This window comes from Cephus cinctus, unplaced genomic scaffold (assembly GCF_000341935.2).
Source record: "Cephus cinctus unplaced genomic scaffold, Ccin1 Ccin1_scaffold0168, whole genome shotgun sequence".
NCBI lineage: Eukaryota > Metazoa > Arthropoda > Insecta > Hymenoptera > Cephidae > Cephus > Cephus cinctus.
Window position 1 is genome coordinate 2,296,859 of NW_014332892.1, and position 17,126 is coordinate 2,313,984.

General features: G+C 39.2%; 3 protein-coding genes across 11 annotated transcripts; 2 read left to right on the top strand and 1 right to left on the bottom strand.

Annotated features, from left to right (window-relative positions):
- Nucleotides 1-1,647: 1,647 nt before the first annotated feature.
- LOC107264391 lies at nt 1,648-6,666 on the top strand. Of its 3 annotated transcripts, XM_015732601.2 has the most exons (8): nt 1,648-1,739; nt 3,308-3,515; nt 3,602-3,841; nt 4,294-4,380; nt 4,608-4,739; nt 4,827-4,978; nt 5,073-5,224; nt 5,755-6,666. In XM_015732601.2, exons 2-7 carry the CDS (start codon nt 3,309-3,311, stop codon nt 5,197-5,199), a joined length of 945 nt encoding a protein of 314 aa, XP_015588087.1. In that variant the 5' UTR covers nt 1,648-1,739; nt 3,308; the 3' UTR covers nt 5,200-5,224; nt 5,755-6,666. The 3 variants fall into 3 exon arrangements, with proteins under 3 accessions (XP_015588087.1, XP_015588086.1, XP_015588088.1); XM_015732600.2 differs by lacking the exon at nt 5,755-6,666 and having other exon boundaries at nt 5,073-5,226; XM_015732602.2 differs by lacking the exons at nt 4,294-4,380; nt 5,755-6,666 and having other exon boundaries at nt 5,073-5,226.
- Nucleotides 6,667-6,799: 133 nt separating this feature from the next.
- LOC107264174 lies at nt 6,800-8,167 on the top strand. 2 transcript variants are annotated; one of them, XM_015732158.2, is made up of 4 exons: nt 6,800-7,085; nt 7,219-7,331; nt 7,398-7,497; nt 7,566-8,167. In XM_015732158.2, exons 2-4 carry the CDS (start codon nt 7,219-7,221, stop codon nt 7,755-7,757), a joined length of 405 nt encoding a protein of 134 aa, XP_015587644.1. In that variant the 5' UTR covers nt 6,800-7,085; the 3' UTR covers nt 7,758-8,167. The 2 variants fall into 2 exon arrangements, with proteins under 2 accessions (XP_015587644.1, XP_015587645.1); XM_015732159.2 differs by having other exon boundaries at nt 6,800-7,072.
- A 238-nt stretch (nt 8,168-8,405) lies between these two features.
- Nucleotides 8,406-17,119, bottom strand: LOC107264171. 6 transcript variants are annotated; one of them, XM_015732146.2, is made up of 8 exons: nt 16,598-17,119; nt 14,688-14,802; nt 14,313-14,481; nt 13,892-14,228; nt 13,433-13,736; nt 11,892-13,354; nt 11,234-11,764; nt 8,406-11,128 (listed from the first exon to the last, which is right to left on the bottom strand). In XM_015732146.2, exons 2-8 carry the CDS (start codon nt 14,775-14,777, stop codon nt 10,978-10,980), a joined length of 3,045 nt encoding a protein of 1,014 aa, XP_015587632.1. In that variant the 5' UTR covers nt 14,778-14,802; nt 16,598-17,119; the 3' UTR covers nt 8,406-10,977. The 6 variants fall into 6 exon arrangements, with proteins under 6 accessions (XP_015587632.1, XP_015587637.1, XP_015587633.1 ...); XM_015732151.2 differs by having other exon boundaries at nt 11,221-11,764; nt 16,598-17,116; XM_015732147.2 differs by lacking the exon at nt 16,598-17,119 and adding an exon at nt 15,120-16,565.
- Between the last annotated feature and the right edge of the window lie 7 nt (nt 17,120-17,126).

Below are 17,126 nucleotides of genomic sequence, written 5' to 3' on the forward strand. Positions count from 1 at the left end.
GATGAACATTCTCGAGGGGACTACAACCTTCGAGTCCAAGACATGCGAGAGGTTATGTAAATCGGGCGTGCGAGTCCCGCTAGCCGGTTTTCTGTGTCGAATAGCTGTAACAGCACTCTTCTATGTGTCTCTACGATGAAGGAACGTCGTATACAGGAAGACTCGTCCACGCGAGTCGGTAAGGCCCCTCAAGGTGTATGTAAGACGTTTAACGAAGAGGCCTTCTAGGGTCTTAGCGCTAGTACATGCTCTGTATATTTCAGGTCTTACTGAATCTTCTGATGTCTTTGCTGGCCACATAGACGAAATATCATATCTTCGGGATAGTTTGAATTTTATTTACACGCTAAAGTTATGTGAACTCTACTACGTCCATTGGTAATATCAGCATATAAGACAGGTAATAATCGCGAATGATATTTTTCCAGCAAAATCATTAACGCATAGCGGTGAAGTGTATAACCAGTTATCACTACATTTTTGTACAAACGTGATCGTGAATTTGTAGTACATAAATTTATTCCACAGCTGTGTAAGATTGAACTTGGAGCACTCTATACGTTCAGTGAACTTCTATAGTATGGTTTAAGAGTTTCTTGGCTTTACACTCCCTACTGGGACTGATAACCGCACGTTATACTGATGATTAGCGTGATCTTCTTAATAAGAAGAAGTCATATAGCATCCCGCTACTGATACAGTTATAATGAATAACGTTTTTATGGACACCCTGGTTATCACGGATTGCAGGATGAATACAATATAGGGGAAAAAAACTGTAAGGTACATTTTTCTTCTAAAACCACTCCTTGTTCATCTGTAAATTTTTCACCTCGGTTAATAAGCGGTTGCGCTTATGCCATTTAAGAAAAAGGAAACTGTACAAGTATCTGTAAAACGTGTACAAGTTCTTTTCTACGAAGTACTGCAACTTTGTATAAAGTATGATCATTTTTATGTCAAATTAAATTCGTACTCGATGATAATAAAAACTGTACAGTCAGTCTAACGAAACTAGTGAAAAGGAACATTTTTTTTATTGAGTCAACCAATCGATATGCTTCATTACACAATTGATCTGTGTTCTTTTATACTGAGATTGTATTTTTTGTTTGTTTGTCGAAGGACATGTGACCATCGAACTCGATACGGATTGATCTTGAAATTGAGACGCAATTTGGTAAAATTTCACACGCTTCAATGGAAATATCTACTAGAATGCTGCTCTTCGTTATACTCTCGTGCAGTAACATTGGCCTATATGCACTTTCAATTCGTGCACGTATGCACGAATACACAACAAGATTTAACCAGCGCGTTCTAGAAGGCACGAGAGACGTTTTGTTTACACTTGCTACAAAAAAGAAAGTATATAATGCTTTTCGAGAGTCAATGTTCTATTGATTCTTTTTCTTGGATTGAAACTTTGTCATAATTATGTACTGACGCCACTGGGTAAATCTTTTCAAGTAAAATCAGTTTGAATTACGTTTGAAAACAGATTGCTCTCCGGGTCGTGATTACAAAATTGAATTCAAAAATGCTCTAAGTAGTCCTTCGGAATTCCGTATCGTGCTTTCTGATTGGTCAGTTCCATTGAAAATAGTTACAAAGGTGAGTGTTCATTGGCAGAACGGTTTACCCCCACGGAGACCGCAGGCTATATAGAAGACTCCGCCGGGAATTTCATCTTCAGAACTGAGAGTCAGTGTCAGGGAAAACTACCCGGAATTTACTAAGTGAGTACTCAAGCCCTTTTTAATAATTAATAATAACTTTTTTGAATACTATTTTTTTTTCTTCACTTTTGCGGATAGACTTTTATGCTTGAAGACTCTTTATAATTTTTCACATATTTATTCGTTTGGGTATACTACTGTTTGGATAATTTTTTTAAAAAACAATATTAATTTTACACTTTGAATTTCTTACGTGTTACTCGAATAAAAAATTAATTTTTAACGACGTTTAAGATTAAATTATCAAAAATTACATCGTTTCTGTATTTTTAAGTAATTTTCTATTTTATTCACAATCTCTTATCTCTAAACGTCAAGCTCCATGTTACACTGTAAACTGCGGAAGTCAAGTCCAATTTTCTTTCAATTAACTTCGGGTCGTTGCTTCTTGAAATTTTCTGTTGAATGGGAAAGAACAATTTAAAAATCCATTTATATTGTTAGAGTAGCAAAATCGTCTTTTGAAGTTTCTCCGGGTAATTTCTTTACTATGAAAAATTCGCGACCTCACCAACTAACAAAAAATGGCTACAGTTATTTTATCTCTCGTCCGAGAGCAGGTAGTAAATACCTTCGACAGATATGAGAGTACAGTTAGAAACACATTAGGCAATAATTCCTACGTATATCGCGTAGCATTTTCAAAATACAGTCTATTAAAAAGATTTATTTGAAATTTCAAGAATCACTCAAATCAAAATGTCTGCGATGATAATTAATTAAGAAGTTCGGTTAGCTCGCGTAAAAAAAAATGAATTTTCAAAATGGTGTCGAGTATTCGTTTCATCGAAGAGAGAATCAAGAAGAGAACCGAACAATGAGTGTCAGGGTCAATGTTGACGATCCTGAAATCGCGACTGACAGAAAGTGGTAATACAGGTAATGGTTAATGGGTTTCGGGAGGCCCATAGAAATATTCTCGTGCTATTCCTTTCTTAAGTTGTCATATTTTTTTTCTCCGACAAACCGGCGGCAGTAGGTCGCGACCGCCTTTTCGAATAACGGTGCTCCGCGAGTTCAATAAACCTTCCGATCAAAAGTGGGTTAACAAGTGATTGCCGTGGTTTTACTAAGACGGCCTTAACCGCCATGACCTCCTTTCATGGTCAAGGCTCCTTGGTGTAAATCAAATCGAAAAAATTGTTTGAAAAATAAATTTGACGAAAATTCATAACCAGACAACGTCAACGGTGAATTCCATCACTATCGAAAAAGATAATGAGGTTTTGAAAAAAAAAATGGTTTAAGAATTTCCGGTAGTTATCAGCTTTCAAAAGGGACAGGATTGACTCATTAGCAAAGGATCCTGCGTGGAGAAAAAAAAATGCTAGAAAATCCCTTAAAAATTTTGAGAAGATATTTTTTGAATTTTGAAAATTACCGTAACTCGATGCAAATTGTTGGAATTCTTAACGGGACCTCATTGCAAATGGGTACAGATGAGATGGTCCTGATAGTGCATTTACCGTTTTCGCATTTCTACTGATTTCTCCTACTTTCTGTATTTACCAGGTTACGCAGTTGAGGTCAATCCTTTGTTAATTTGATGTCCGACATTTTTGTTTCAGGATGCAATACCAGACATACGTATCCTTGTGCCTTGTGGCGCTTGTCCTTGGACAAGCATCTGCATTGCCCCAGCATCCTCAATACTCGCCTCAATATCCTCAGCAATATCAGCAGGTTCGAGACGATCGAAAATTTGCTGAGAAGCCTAACGCTATGAAGAAAGTTGCTCTTGATGATTTGGATGACATCAGTACCAATCAGATTCAAGTAACCTGATGTTATAAAAAATTACGTTGATTTTTCATATTTAAAACAAAATTGCGATTAACGTTATTCTTATTTCCAATTAACAGGAAGGTGCTGGCAGTGCATTCTCATGGTCCAGCATGTTGGGTATGCTCATGCAAATGCTACTTGGCCAAGCTGGTGGGATTGCTGGTCCCAGCAAGAATGAAATCGACGAAGGAGTCCCAGCTAGTCCCTGGGCCAATTTACTGTCCGTAGGCCTTAGGGTCCTCACTGCCCTTTTAGGAGGACCTCAACAGTCTGTAGATGGCATCGACAAGGTCGACAATCAGAGCAGCCCAATGCAGGTACTTGCACTGTACTTTCTCTTCTTGCTGGTACGAAAGTGACAGGGTTATCTGTGAAAGAAATGTAAACAAAAAATGATAGCTAGTACAATTCTAGTAGAATTGAATTCTTTTCTATGTCGTGAAGAAATTATCTCTTTACTAAACTCGACGTAATTCTTTTCTTGACTTTAGAATAACGTTTTGGCTTTTATCAGTGCACGCATTACACACTACACGCAAATTTTGCTTTTACACTGTTGCTTTATCCTGAGTCTCCGATGAAAATGCGTGAGAAGCACTTACGTGGCTGGCAACGTATTTTACTTATTTTTTTTATTCTCTTTTTAACATTTTTTTTTGTTATGAGATATCATAAATGTAAAATACGTTGCTCTAGGGTATCGAATTCGTTTGTAAATAATTATCAAAATTTGGACTTGCAACACATATGGCTGGTGTCGGTTGTTTAGGGAATATTGACAGCGGTGCTGGGCGCATTTCTAGGACAGGGCAGAGATCCTGATCAGGTTGCTGTCATGGCTAAGCAAGCATCCGAGGTTAGTACGAAATTAAGAAACTGGAAATTGTCGTGAACCATTTGCTTTGCGTGTATATATATATATGCAATAGAGACGCTTTTTCACATTATACATCAGCTGTCAATTACACAAACAAGTATATATACGTTGAACGACTGTTGACCATGTAGAAAAGTATTGAAATTTTCTGTTCCATAAATTTGTATACCGCCTAATCTAACCTACGAACTTTTTATACGCAACAGTTCATAAGCATCGTTGTCAATCTGCTCGATGCTCTTAAGACTTCATTCTCGCATCGTTCGATGGCAGCACGTTCGCTGGGACGTCGCGATTCCATTTCCGAGGCTGCAGTAGCTTCCATTTCCATGGCCAAGGTATTTAATTAATTGAAATATTTTTATAAAGCAGTGCCTAAAAAAAATGAGAGAAGATTTAACTAGAATTTTATTTACTTATTCAAGGGCTACGTACGTTCCTTGAAGTCATTCAGTAGCGTAGGACGTGCCGAAGACGAAGGTCAACGAGGATGTGCCGAACGGGCCCTTTGTGAAGCCAGTGCCGAATGTGTAGCTGATACCCAAGGAACATCATCCATCTTTTGTCAATTGGGATCGTGAGTGATTTTGTTGATTTTAAAGTCTCAGGTCCACTTGGACTGTTCATACGAAAATGGATGGTCGCAATTAATATTTTTGTACTATTCTTAGGTACGCGACAAGCTATCTTCTACAGAGGCAAAGTGGCGTCGGTTTTGAAGCACTTTATGAGGCCGGAAGACGCGGTCGTTCTGGCGAAGATTGCAGAACGCTCTTCCTGGATTGTAACGCTGTTTGAATGGACTCGTCGTAGCGTGCCTGAGGTTGGCTCAAGGATTATAATATATATATTAGATTTTTGAGTCGAACTCGAAGTGACAACGGCAAGGCTAATTTGCAGAAAAAAAGGGAAATAGGGAAATTGAGGAATTTTGTCGTACAATATTTTAACGCTGACTCGTCAAAGATTCATCGTATCTTTGTGTGTTTTTGACAAATGTTTAAGCACTTTTTGTTTTTTCTTTTTCTCGAGGAACCTACGAATCTTCAATTTTACTCTTTCTTGGTACTCTTCTTTGTTCCCGTGCTCTGGCTATACGATCGTATACATTCTTCTGTCGATGAATAAGAAAAAAATGGAAAAGGTTTGAAAATTTGTCTGTAATACACAAAAAGCTTTTTACATACTGGTACCATATTGCCGCTGACAAGTGTAATGTGAAATTTTCCATTTCTTCTGTTAGTTAGTCTTGTCTGCCACTTTGAAAGAGAGAGAGAGAGAGAGAGAGAGAGAGAGAGAGAGAGAGAGAGAGAGTAAAATTGGAGATTCGTAACTTCTTCCTTTTTTTTATAGGTAAAAACACTTTTCGTAGAAGTAGACTGAACAAGACTTGAAACTTAGGTAAACTTAATGTGGCATTTAAGTTCAGCTAAGTGTCGATACTACGTTAATATTATTTATTTATATTTATTGTAGTAAAATTTAAGAACGAGGACACTTGTACTCGTCAACAGCGATATTAAGCGAAATATGAGAGTCTTTATTAACCGAGCACTAATAATGCTTGACAATGAAATTTTGTAAGGGGAAAGAAACTGGCATTTTCATAATTCAAAATTTCACGATTCCAACGAATACAAGCGACACGAACTTTTGGAATACAGTTTTTTCGAAGGCGAGAATATCCCGTGAGTGGCAGTATTTAAAAAATTCTGCGTCCTTTATAGCTTTCTCATTTTTTACACATTTTAATCGCCTTAGGTAATCATAATAATATTAATAATTAAGAATTAGTAATATTCGTTTTCATGGGAGAAGACGAGCTTAGAGTTGACGGCAATGAAAGGCTAGGTAATTCCGATGGTTCGAAGAATCTCGTACGACCGCATCGTAAATACAAAATAAAAGAATATTAAAAATATTTTAAAATAATTAAAAAAAAAATTTGAATCGAAAATCATAACTTGCTCAAATCTCAATGCGACGGTTGCGCGAGTTTCACAAGGAAAGACCTCCCGACATTCTTACGAGTTAATATCTCAGGATATTCTTTATTTTTTTTCGTTCTTCAAACTTATTTCGTTTTTTTTTTAATCACCCACTCGAAATTATCTACTGTATATATTATTAAATGGCTGGGAGTTTATCGTAGCTAACTATACCTATATAGATCACTTCATGTAGAATTCAACTAGGCTATAAGTTGTATGTATGTGCATTAGTATGATTGTAACTTGAGCATCCAATAAAAAAGCGCTATCAAAATATTGTTATTTCTTAGAAAAAAAAATTCCTAAAAATTACAATTTATATTTACAACTACATTTCCTGCTATTTCTACACGACTTACAAGGCTCTGCCTGTAGTTAGACATGCAATTACACATAATTCGATTTTGACGCAGCGAAGCGACGATTCAAGGAACTGTGAAAATTCACGCTTCCAGTGTCGCCAACAAGCGTAAACTGTAAAGACGCAGCGCCATGCGTGACCTGACAATGAACACGAAGGATCCACCTAAACAGTAGTATGACAAAACAGTAATTTCTCGGACCTTGTCAGAGAAAGTTGTGTCCTCTGTGCAGAGCGTGCAATTTTGGTGCAATCTCAGTCTAAATTCCATAATTCGCAACGTCCGCGATAGTTGCAACATAATCGAAGACACATCCGGGTGAAACTTGAACGTAATTCAAACAACTTTATTGTCCAGTAAAATCTTGAGTCTCGTCAATTTGTCCAGACCAGACAATGGATATTAGAAAAATAATACATAAAAAATAGACTTACACGTTACGCTTTCGTTTGCATCACTTTCAGATGACTTTCAAGTCCTTAATGAACTTTGGTGGTTTCTCTGGGACGCCATCCACAGCCATGGATCGTTATCACAGTGGTCCAAGTGGATCATACGATCATGGATACAAGCACAGGTAACGTAAAGAAAAATTAATGTATGGTTATCGCAAGGATAATGATTAAGAGAAATATTGTATCAGTTACAAGGGCAGTGGGAAAGGAGGCAGTGGTCATGGAAGTGGAGCTGCACTTAGTGCATTGACCCTTCTGGCATTTTTGTTTTTAATAAACGTAATGCAGGTAATGGGAAAGATAATAATCGAATTAATAAGTGTCATTCAATCGTAACAATTTTATGGTATATTTAGCAATCAATGCAAGACACGAATTCTACGACGACAGCGACAATCTTACTGCGGGAAGAAACGGCACCACTAACTTTGTCTGCAAGAGACAATGAAAAATCATCAGGAATAAAAGTTGATAGCAGAACTCACGTTAGTGATGTATTTTTGGTACCTGTTAAAACGGCTAACCATGATTCCAACAATGACAATTAAATTGGATGCTACTGACAATTGATTGGCTTTGTGTAACAAGCGTTTAATAAAAATGACAAATTAATTTAAATGTCATTAAATGGCTTCGTTGGATTTATACAGAGTGTATCGGTTAAGATGCACGTTTGGAACGAGAATTTAAACCACGAAACCGCCTACGGTAGTTCGGGATAAGTTTACTAGGGGGCGTGGAATTCAAAAAATTCCGTTAGAGCCGGAAAGCGGAAGACTGACAGGGCCCTACGACCGGGAACACGCCTATGCCGAACTCCAAATACTTACTCCTGTAAGTTCGAAAATCTATGGCGAGAAACACGTGGAATCCAAAATGGATATGTAAACTTCCAATAATTGGCAATAAAAAAGATAGTACTGCAATACGTTTTAGCCATTGTGTCGAAATTATACACCGATTCACCGCGAATCGTAAACGTGCATCTTAACTGATATATTCTATATGTGCTAGTGACTTTTTAGTTCACATCCTTCAACCGTTTGATGATTAAGTGAAGATCGTGGCGAATGTCATTATTGTAAATGATTTGAGGCCACTCATTAAAACACAAATATTTTATTTCCCGAACATGAGGTTGTCCAACGTCTCTTCGTATGGTACGTGTATAATGTGTCTGATATAATATATTAATATACGTTAGCACTTTGAAAATGTATTTCTTTCGATAATTTTATGTACATAACATTAGAAACATTTAAATATCTTGCTTATTTTTTTCTTGTTCTCGTAATTCTTACGTCTTAAAAATAATCACGAATATTCACATATTGCTAGAGGGTTCAAGTATAGCCGCCGTCTCGATCGGATCGATTTTTTAAATTTACCTTTAAACTCATTTCATTAGCTTTTACTTATTACTCCTCGGCGTCTTTTCCCAGACTACCGTGCAGTACGTGTAAGCTTTCACTTGCACGTTCGAAACCTTTGACCTAACCTGAAATAGTCAGGTAAATTCTTAGACAAGACCAGGCTCTCAAGTTACTTTTATAATATTCGCCTGGAAAAGGTTAGAAAAAGGATTTTGTAGGAATAATATATACTTAATTCCTTCTTTTTTTTTCTTGGACTGTAGGAAAAGGTCGAAAGGGACATGAGTCTGTACACGAACGCTAAGTTACAATTATTGCGCTGACGTATCACGAATTTTTCACGAGTAGCGAGGTTGATTGTGAAAATGTAAGAATTTCACATAAAAAGGAGTAGGGAAAAAATAGAAAAAGCCATAACTCGTCGAAGTAACTGTTTAATATGCTAGGATGCACCATTTTATTTCAAGACCCATGCATCTTGAGTAACCCCGCATAAAGTCTCGTTATATGAAGAATGAAAAATTTTTCGAAAAAAATTCTATGTCGACGAGTTTTTCAAGTTTATCCTTTCCTTGTTTTTTTTTTAAATAAATTCTTATTAATGGAAAGTTCGACGAAGCGTACGGGCAGCCCAGGGCACGTTTATTAATATATTTCAAAATTTTCATTAGCTAAACATCAAAATCTAAAAAAAGGTTCTCCTTCTTTATATCTATGGTACACTAGCTACAGCAACCCAGGGATTCCTTGGGATATCCATTTTGGGGCCTTAGACTCTCATACTTTTCCTCATAGTAAGACTTCCTAAATTCTCACCTATAGTAACGCCTCTCAGAAAAAAAAGTCGGCCATTTTGAGAAGATATATCAATCTATATCGTTATACCGTTCGTGTCCTTACTTCTTGGCATTATTTTATTTTGTAGCATAGCTAAATTATAGTTTTCATTAATTATTATTTAGAGCAGGTGACACAAAAATGGCTCTTTGGGTTTCAATCAATTCCGGTACGCGATTCATTTAGAAACTCGAAGAATTCTTGTATACCAAACGAGTGCAAGATTTGACTCCATTTACAATACGTTACTATATCCATTCATTCTCGTTCTTTTCTCTTGTTCGCTTTGCTTTTTAGTAATGAAAAAAAATTCACCAGCTTGGCCGGGCGCATTGGAGCCAAAACTCAAAAAGTTTCACGAGATTCTTCCACAATGAGAAACAAAGCGATAACCGACAATATACAGGCTCGCCATTTTTATTTTCATGAACCCGCTTGGTATACCGCGAACAGATGATAAAGATACTGCCTCGATATTTATTAAGTACTTCGTTTTGAACACAGTATAGTTTTCTCGCATAGAAAATACGTCTATCAGTAGAAGAGCAAAACTACGAAGAAAACGTAATCCTTTGAGCGGAGAAAATAGAATATAATTACAATTAATAACATTACGATATAACATGCGTTTCGGTGAATTCTTTATGATTGCGCAGGTCGCTTTTTAACGTCTGAGTAATCGCACTCGGTACCAGACGCACATTATAGAATGGCTGTACGGCAAAGTGAATGAATTTGACTTTTTTCATTTCCTTTGAAAAATTTTTTAGGCGACAATAACGTCTTACGTAAAATTCTTACTTTCACCGTAACCATTTCGTTTCGTGTGTATATATGTATACTTTACAGTGCCACGTGCAAAGTCAGAATAATTAAATCTCTCATTAGCATTACTAAGTATAGAAGATACAAAACAAGGTAATGCAAGGTTTATAACACCAACGTGCCGTAAGAAAAATCACGGGGTTGATACGTAACTGGAAACGGATGTGTAACGAGTGATCGATACTTTCGTTAAAGAATCAGAGAGATAAATAAAATGATTTCAATGTTATTTATCTCTCGATATAAAAGAAACGCACGGGAATTGTCCTTAGTCTTTTGGAAATTTAATCACGGCCAATAAATGTGTATCAATATATTAAGATAAATGGCTTAACATTTTAGTTAGACACGGGGACGTCTCTGTAATGAGTAAAAGTTTTTTATGGACCATCCCGTACGTGTATAGTGAAGAAAGTCGACATTATTAGCTGTGACTAGATTTTCAATGGACATGCTAAAACTTAGGACTGTTTACCGGGTTACGAAGGAAGGTCAACGTGTGCAAATGAGCAAAGAAGTTCAGGCTTTGCTAAGAAGATGACTGAGATAAAAAGAAACTAGTTCATAGATCTTCTCACGTTGTCTCTGTGACTTTGAACTTTTTATGGTCACTGAAAAACAAATTGATAAGATTTATCGAACAAATATCTATTACGTATGTCTTCATCTTAGTTATCTCCATAGCTAGGCAAGAAGATTTGGAAGAAATTTCAGCCGAATGCTGTTCGGTGATTTACTGATGCACCTCGTCAGTCTCCTCTTGCGATATGATGCTGGACCGATTCGATCTTAGATCCAAGTCCATCCCGAATGGTTTCATTGGGCCCAGAAGAGCCTGAGTCCCAGGGTCCTCGATACTCAGACTACACTCCAACGAGCTGTCACTGAAAGTACAGAAACAAACTTCTACTCATCACTAATGTCTTCAAAGATCGTACTTGAATGATTAACACTTTGTTTCTCGTCAAAATCGTACCCAATTTCTTTACCTGACGATGCTGGCACGGTCGCCGGAACTTGTGGGTACCGTGCAGTTTTCTCCGTTGCAAGGACGTTCTCCGTTACTTGTGCAAGTGGTCCTCTCTCTCATAGACGCCCTTCTGGACTCCTCGTGACACTCGCATCGACATTCTTCCGGTTGGACGTAGCTATAGCCACCCTTAGCATCGTCATCCGATCGTGGGATTGTTTGGATCCTCTTTGGGGCCTTACGCCTCTCTGGAATCTCCTCAAAGTTTATCCAGTTCGTTGGTCTTGATGGTGCACGAGGTGGTAACGGCGGGGGACTTGGTGATTTCCCGGCGTTTCTTCTGCCGCCGTCAGGAACCTTTCCAGCGAATTCACTGAAAGTATTTGCTGCTTGCTTCCTGGGACTCTTTAGTTTGAAACTGTCCTCCCGGGGAAGAGATATCTTCATCTTCTCGACTCGACGCTCATCCAAGGACGTGTGCATGACGAACTCGTCGAGTAATGTCGGATTTATCGGCGTCGTTGATCGAGGTCGCTCGATTGGAATGGTCCTGAGGATGTGGATAAAGTAATTTTTTAAAAAGGTTTCTTATCTTTATTACATAGATTAAGAATTTTTTTCTCTTGAGAATGATAGTAGTTATTCAAGTCATTGCCGTGTCAAAATTAATGACTCACCTTACTTCCTGAAGTCGTTGTTTCACTGGTAGCATAGGCAGAGCGACACTCTTCTCGAGAGGCAAGGTCGTCGGCACGTAAGGAAGATCCTCTTCGAAACTTTCCTCGTAGAAGAGTCCCTTCCTCTCGTCAGGAAGTTCCTCAGCTACTTTTTCTGCCTTGTTCCTGATGAATTCAATCTCGGAATCCCTCTCCGACTCAGAGCTGTTATGATCCAGGTCGGACACTACAGAAGGCGTCTTGACAAGACCATCAGTGACTTTTAAAGAATCCTCGAAGGCATCAGACTTTTTAACCTCCTTGATCATCTGGGTGGAAGAAGGTTCGTTGCCATTGATCTCAGTCTTTTGCGATATATCATCAGATATTAGTTCTGGAGGCTCTGTTTTCTGGGCCTCCTTGCTCTTTCGCTTCGGCTTCACAACTTCCGGTCTCTTACCTATCGAGTCCTTCAATGAGCTATTTGACAATTGCAGCTCTGACATTACCCTATTACTCTCGTTAGACCCAGATTTCGACACGGCAGTGTCCGGGATCTCAGAATCCCTTATTTGGGTCTTCGGTGTTTCGACTTTTGACTCCTTAGATGAACCTTTCGAAATTTGAGACTCTTTTGAAGCACTCTGAGACATTTGATTTTCCTTTGAGGTAGTTCGCGACGTGGTACTCTCTATCTTGGCCTCCGTCCTGATTTGATTCGAGGATCTGTGTTCTATAGAAGCCTCGGTAATGATTTTTCCAGGTCGTGGCTCCGATTCATACTCATCCAAGAGCTTCGTCGGAGTTTCCAATGGTATGGAGACGCTCTCCGACGGCAGAGCCTCCTCGTAATTTCTATCGTCGGCGTGAAGGCTGATGAAGATAGAGTCATCCTTCTTCTTATCCCTCTCTGTATTAAATGTAAACTCCACGTTTCCGATGCTTTCCAGAGAAGGATGTTCACCGTCAATCGGAGTACCAGCAGCATCGTCGCAGCTCTTCTTCCTCTCACGCTTTTTGAAGAGGCTCAGGGTGGACGAGAAGACACCTTTGTTCTTCGAATCCTTCTTCAGGGTGGAGCTTCGTTCGATCGAGACTCTTTCTCTAGACTTGGATCTGCTTCTAAGACTCTCAGTGGTGTCCTTGATTTTTGAGGTTAGACTTCTACGTGGTTTAATGCTTGGCGTTGGTGACTCTGGACTCAGGGCACTGCTATCGGTTCTGACCTTGAACAAGGATGCGAAGCTACTCTTCCTGGATACAGAGGAAGGACTAGGCGTCCTGGAACCCTCTAGTTCTCGTACTTTCTGATGTCTAGGTAATTTTGGACTTCCCGTCGCGCCGCTCGAGGTTGGTGGTGTTTGCACGATTTCCTTAAAGTTCTGCGGCTTTTTTCTCTTGTCGTTCAGATCAAGGGTTGCTGGTTTTTGAACCTCCAGAGCATTCTTGTTCGGCGGCTCCGATTGTTTCTTAATGATAGGAACCTGTCCAGGTTGAGAATTACAAGGAACTTACTCTGGATTCCTTAAAATAGTGCATGGTGCATGGACTTATGGACTTACGTCGATGTTGACCCTCTCTAAAACTCTCTTCGTTATTTCCACTTCTCTTTTGAAGATTTCCTTCCTCTCCTCGCGACCTCTTCTCCTCGGCTTATCCAATGGATCAGGCTTCAGGTTACCCTCGATTATCGGTACTTTTATACTCTCCGGTATAAGAGCCTTGGTGGTATCAGCTTCTCGTTGCAGGAGAATCTTTTCAAGATCATCTGTTTCTGGTTTCGAGGGCTCGATCAAGTTATCCGCCAAGGTCGGTTTGCTACCGCAAAATGACGTTTCCAGGAGACACTTGTGCGGACTCGGCGACCTTGAACAATTCACTGGGATGCGTTACCGAATACAGTACGACTAAAAGCTATAACCATCTCATTAAAATGTGACATGTAAATAAAGCATAAACGATTCCATTCACGGAACATAGGAAATCCATTCACTGGCTATTACCATCACATTATCACATACCTAGAAGAAGTGGCAGAGACAACCGATAGCTTCCCAGAGACACCAGAACCCTGACTACCAACGGAAGACAACCTGGAGGTCCTACCACTGATGTTCAGCAGTATAATTTCGGAGCAGTTACTATCCTTACGTTCCCTATCCTGCAGTTGCTTGATGCCACCGTATTCAGATTGAGTCCCATCTTCTTTCCGTTTACGTGCCATCTTCTTGGAGTCTCGTCTGAGGTCCTGCTCGTGAACAGGATCATGAAGATCCAGTTCCTCAGTAGATGATCGTAGATCCTGCACATCCTCCTTGTATCCCAGGTTCAGCTTGCTACCAGGAGGAGGTTCAATGCCTGTAAATATTTATTAAAATAATTTGAGGTTAGGTCAGTCATCCAATCCTCATCTAAAACTTCTCATAACTTAATATTCTTTACCAGCAAGTAATTCTCTCTCCGGAGAGGATTCTCTCGAGTTGTTGCTGTCCTCATGGTGAGAGGAACTGCTCGCCCGGCTTATGTCGATCCTCGGCGTGCTCGGTGTCTTCAGTGAGCTTCCGGGCGTCGATACTTCGACGATACCGGGCATTCGGCTTGCCGCTTCGCCCTGCATCAAAATCCGAGAATCCTATTGGAGTGCCGAATGGTGAAGGAGAGTAGACGACAGTGGACACTCTCCGCGAGTCGTTATCCCGCTAGGAGTTCGCCGGATCGGAAATGAATTTTGAAGGGGTTCCTCGATTGAGAGACAAGAATAAAGAGTGAAGTAGGTCGTGTGGACTTCGAAGGAACTTGAGAACTCTCTCAACTCACGTTTTCCACCTCGTCGGAGAGATCTTCGAAGGATGCTATCGGCGCCGGTCCCAGTTTCTTCTGATGGACGCTCGGTAACCCAGACGCCATTTTTCACTATTATTGCTTACGAGCACTGAAAATGAACAAGAAAGTCAATTCGGCTGAATAAAATATTTCACTAGTTTCGCGAGGTTCCTCCTTTGTTCTCAGAACGATGCTTCACGCTCCTCTGGACTACCAAGCCGAACAAATGTTTTTCTTCTTCATCTTGAATCAGTGTACAATAACCTCATCGTCAGAAAAAATATATACCCGACATAAAAAGATCTTCTGTCTATTTCCCTTTAACCTCGAGTTTATTTAACTCCAATTCCAAATTCCTTGAGTAATTCTCTCGTGGAATTTATTCTAAAAATTTATGACTGCTTTTACGTGTCTGACTACACCTACCTGCATCGCGAAATAAACTCCTTTCAGCGTCCCGACGCACGAACTAGTGAAGCGCGATGACTAAACGAGCGGACAAGTCTTTCCTAGGGAGTTAATTATCAACGGTGTTAGTACGCGTACACGAAGGACGAATTGATTAGGTCACTACGCATCGTTCTACGTGTCCCGGTTCACGGGTCGATCGCATTTCTGCCCTACTAAATATATTCCGATCCCATCGCGACAAAAAATTCAACATTAAGGAATCCATTTTTCTTTATTCAAAAGCAGCGCCAACTTTGATCATAATCGTAACCTCTTTTCAAATTGATCGACCTTACAGAAAACTCATAAATTTCAGCCTACAACGATTAAATACCGAGAACATATTTCCTGCGATATTTTCATGTTTCTTTGCGTATAATAGTAAATTCGAAATTATCAAAAATTTAATTATTTTAACTACTACAAAATTCTTCGACGTCCACATTACAGCGTGGAAGTGGTATCATATTCAGGGTTCATGTTACTGTGCCAATAGCTTGAAAAGATGTTATATTCGTGATACAATTAAAGAAAGGTTAATTTCCTAAGGAAAGACATTACAGTGCTTCCTTATTTTTAAGGTTAAGTACTTCCTAGGTACGTGCGTATTGGCCTGAGGCGCGCGATACGTACATGAAATTTACGAATCCACGAAGACGTGAACCAGCATAATTTTAGACTGTCTATTAATAAATTCGTGCTTTTATAGCGAATATCTTGCTATCGTTCAAACTGGCTTTTTTCCTTAAGACATACCTATTACGACATACATTAATCAGAGTGCATCGACATAAAGAAAATGTGAGGTTAGAGCAGTTTAAATATAGAATGATATACACATAGACCTCGGCTACAATAACCATCGAGAATAATTTTAGTTTAAGAACTTTTTTATTATTCTTCATCGATTTTCAACCGTTCCGATAACACATCGCCACTCTCTGTATCTTATTATCCTTAAAGGCTAAAAAGGATACAACTCTTAGCGTCATTAAATAAAACAGGATATCTGTTCAACGTACAATTTTCCAGACACCGTGAAACGAATTTTTTAAATACATAATTAAACGATTCGACAATACCTTGTTTTATTTTTGAGTGGAAAAATACAAGATATAATTATTCAAACATGTAACAATCATTCGAACATATAATGTCTCTGACGTAGCATTGGCGTAAGGATTAATCAAAATGTGTTTTACGTACGTAATTATGAAAAATAAAATCATTTTGTATAACGTAGCTCGCTAATGAGTATGTTAAAATGAGGGTGCCGTGTAAGATACATCATGGTCGATAAGCGAAACAAGGTCGGTCGAATTCGAATATAAATGATTTTTCTTCTTACTAGAATCAATCATGCCATGCAGACTGAGAAAGTCTAGGGATTCTTCTTATGAGGTTATTTGTGGGGATGTTAATTAATAATTAATAATTTTCTATTGGATACTTACCCCAACGTTACCCCCATGCTATCACGTTAGAAATCGATTCCTCACTAGTCCATACTTTTCTTGAACGCCAACCAGGTTCTTTTCAACACTTAATGGCCGCAACACTCACATGGTGATCGACCTGGACACCGCTGAGAATCCCATACCACTTCCTGGTCGTATAACGTTCACGTTCTCTTCATGATTTCTTTTGACAGTGGCTCTGCAAGAGGCGTCGAAGAGGAGCGGGCCACTCGCTCCCTCGGCGTCTCTTTTCACTTTGGGGCCGCCGTGGCGCCAGGCGTCGCTCGATCGATGAATGGAACTGTTCCACCCCTACTGAACCCCTGTAGAATGGTATTTCACGTTTGCCAACTGCTTCAAAGTTGCGGGCTCTAATGGATGCTTACGGACCACGTCGTTAGTGGAAGGAGATAATGAGGTCACCAGGAATTGACTACGTGCTACTTGTTGACTACAAAATTTGTTTATGACGTCGAAATTCTGTCTCTGGAAAAATATGACAGACTGGTTAGAGAGCTTTATTGGA

What these genes read in the sequence shown, in the direction of transcription:
- LOC107264171 (XM_015732146.2), bottom strand. Translation starts at nt 14,777, where the DNA reads ATGGCGTCTGGGTTACCGAGCGTCCATCAGAAGAAACTGGGACCGGCG. An exon ending in TCTCCGACGAGGTGGAAAAC is followed by an intron (nt 14,482 to 14,687) that starts GTGAGTTGAGAG and finishes ATTTTGATGCAG; the next exon opens with GGCGAAGCGGCAAGCCGAAT. An exon ending in CAACGACTTCAGGAAGTAAG is followed by an intron (nt 11,765 to 11,891) that starts GTGAGTCATTAA and finishes CCACATCCTCAG; the next exon opens with GACCATTCCAATCGAGCGAC.
- LOC107264174 (XM_015732158.2), top strand. Translation starts at nt 7,219, where the DNA reads ATGACTTTCAAGTCCTTAATGAACTTTGGTGGTTTCTCTGGGACGCCA. An exon ending in GATCATGGATACAAGCACAG is followed by an intron (nt 7,332 to 7,397) that starts GTAACGTAAAGA and finishes ATATTGTATCAG; the next exon opens with TTACAAGGGCAGTGGGAAAG. An exon ending in TTTTAATAAACGTAATGCAG is followed by an intron (nt 7,498 to 7,565) that starts GTAATGGGAAAG and finishes TGGTATATTTAG; the next exon opens with CAATCAATGCAAGACACGAA.
- LOC107264391 (XM_015732601.2), top strand. Translation starts at nt 3,309, where the DNA reads ATGCAATACCAGACATACGTATCCTTGTGCCTTGTGGCGCTTGTCCTT. An exon ending in TCAGTACCAATCAGATTCAA is followed by an intron (nt 3,516 to 3,601) that starts GTAACCTGATGT and finishes TCCAATTAACAG; the next exon opens with GAAGGTGCTGGCAGTGCATT. An exon ending in TGGCTAAGCAAGCATCCGAG is followed by an intron (nt 4,381 to 4,607) that starts GTTAGTACGAAA and finishes TATACGCAACAG; the next exon opens with TTCATAAGCATCGTTGTCAA.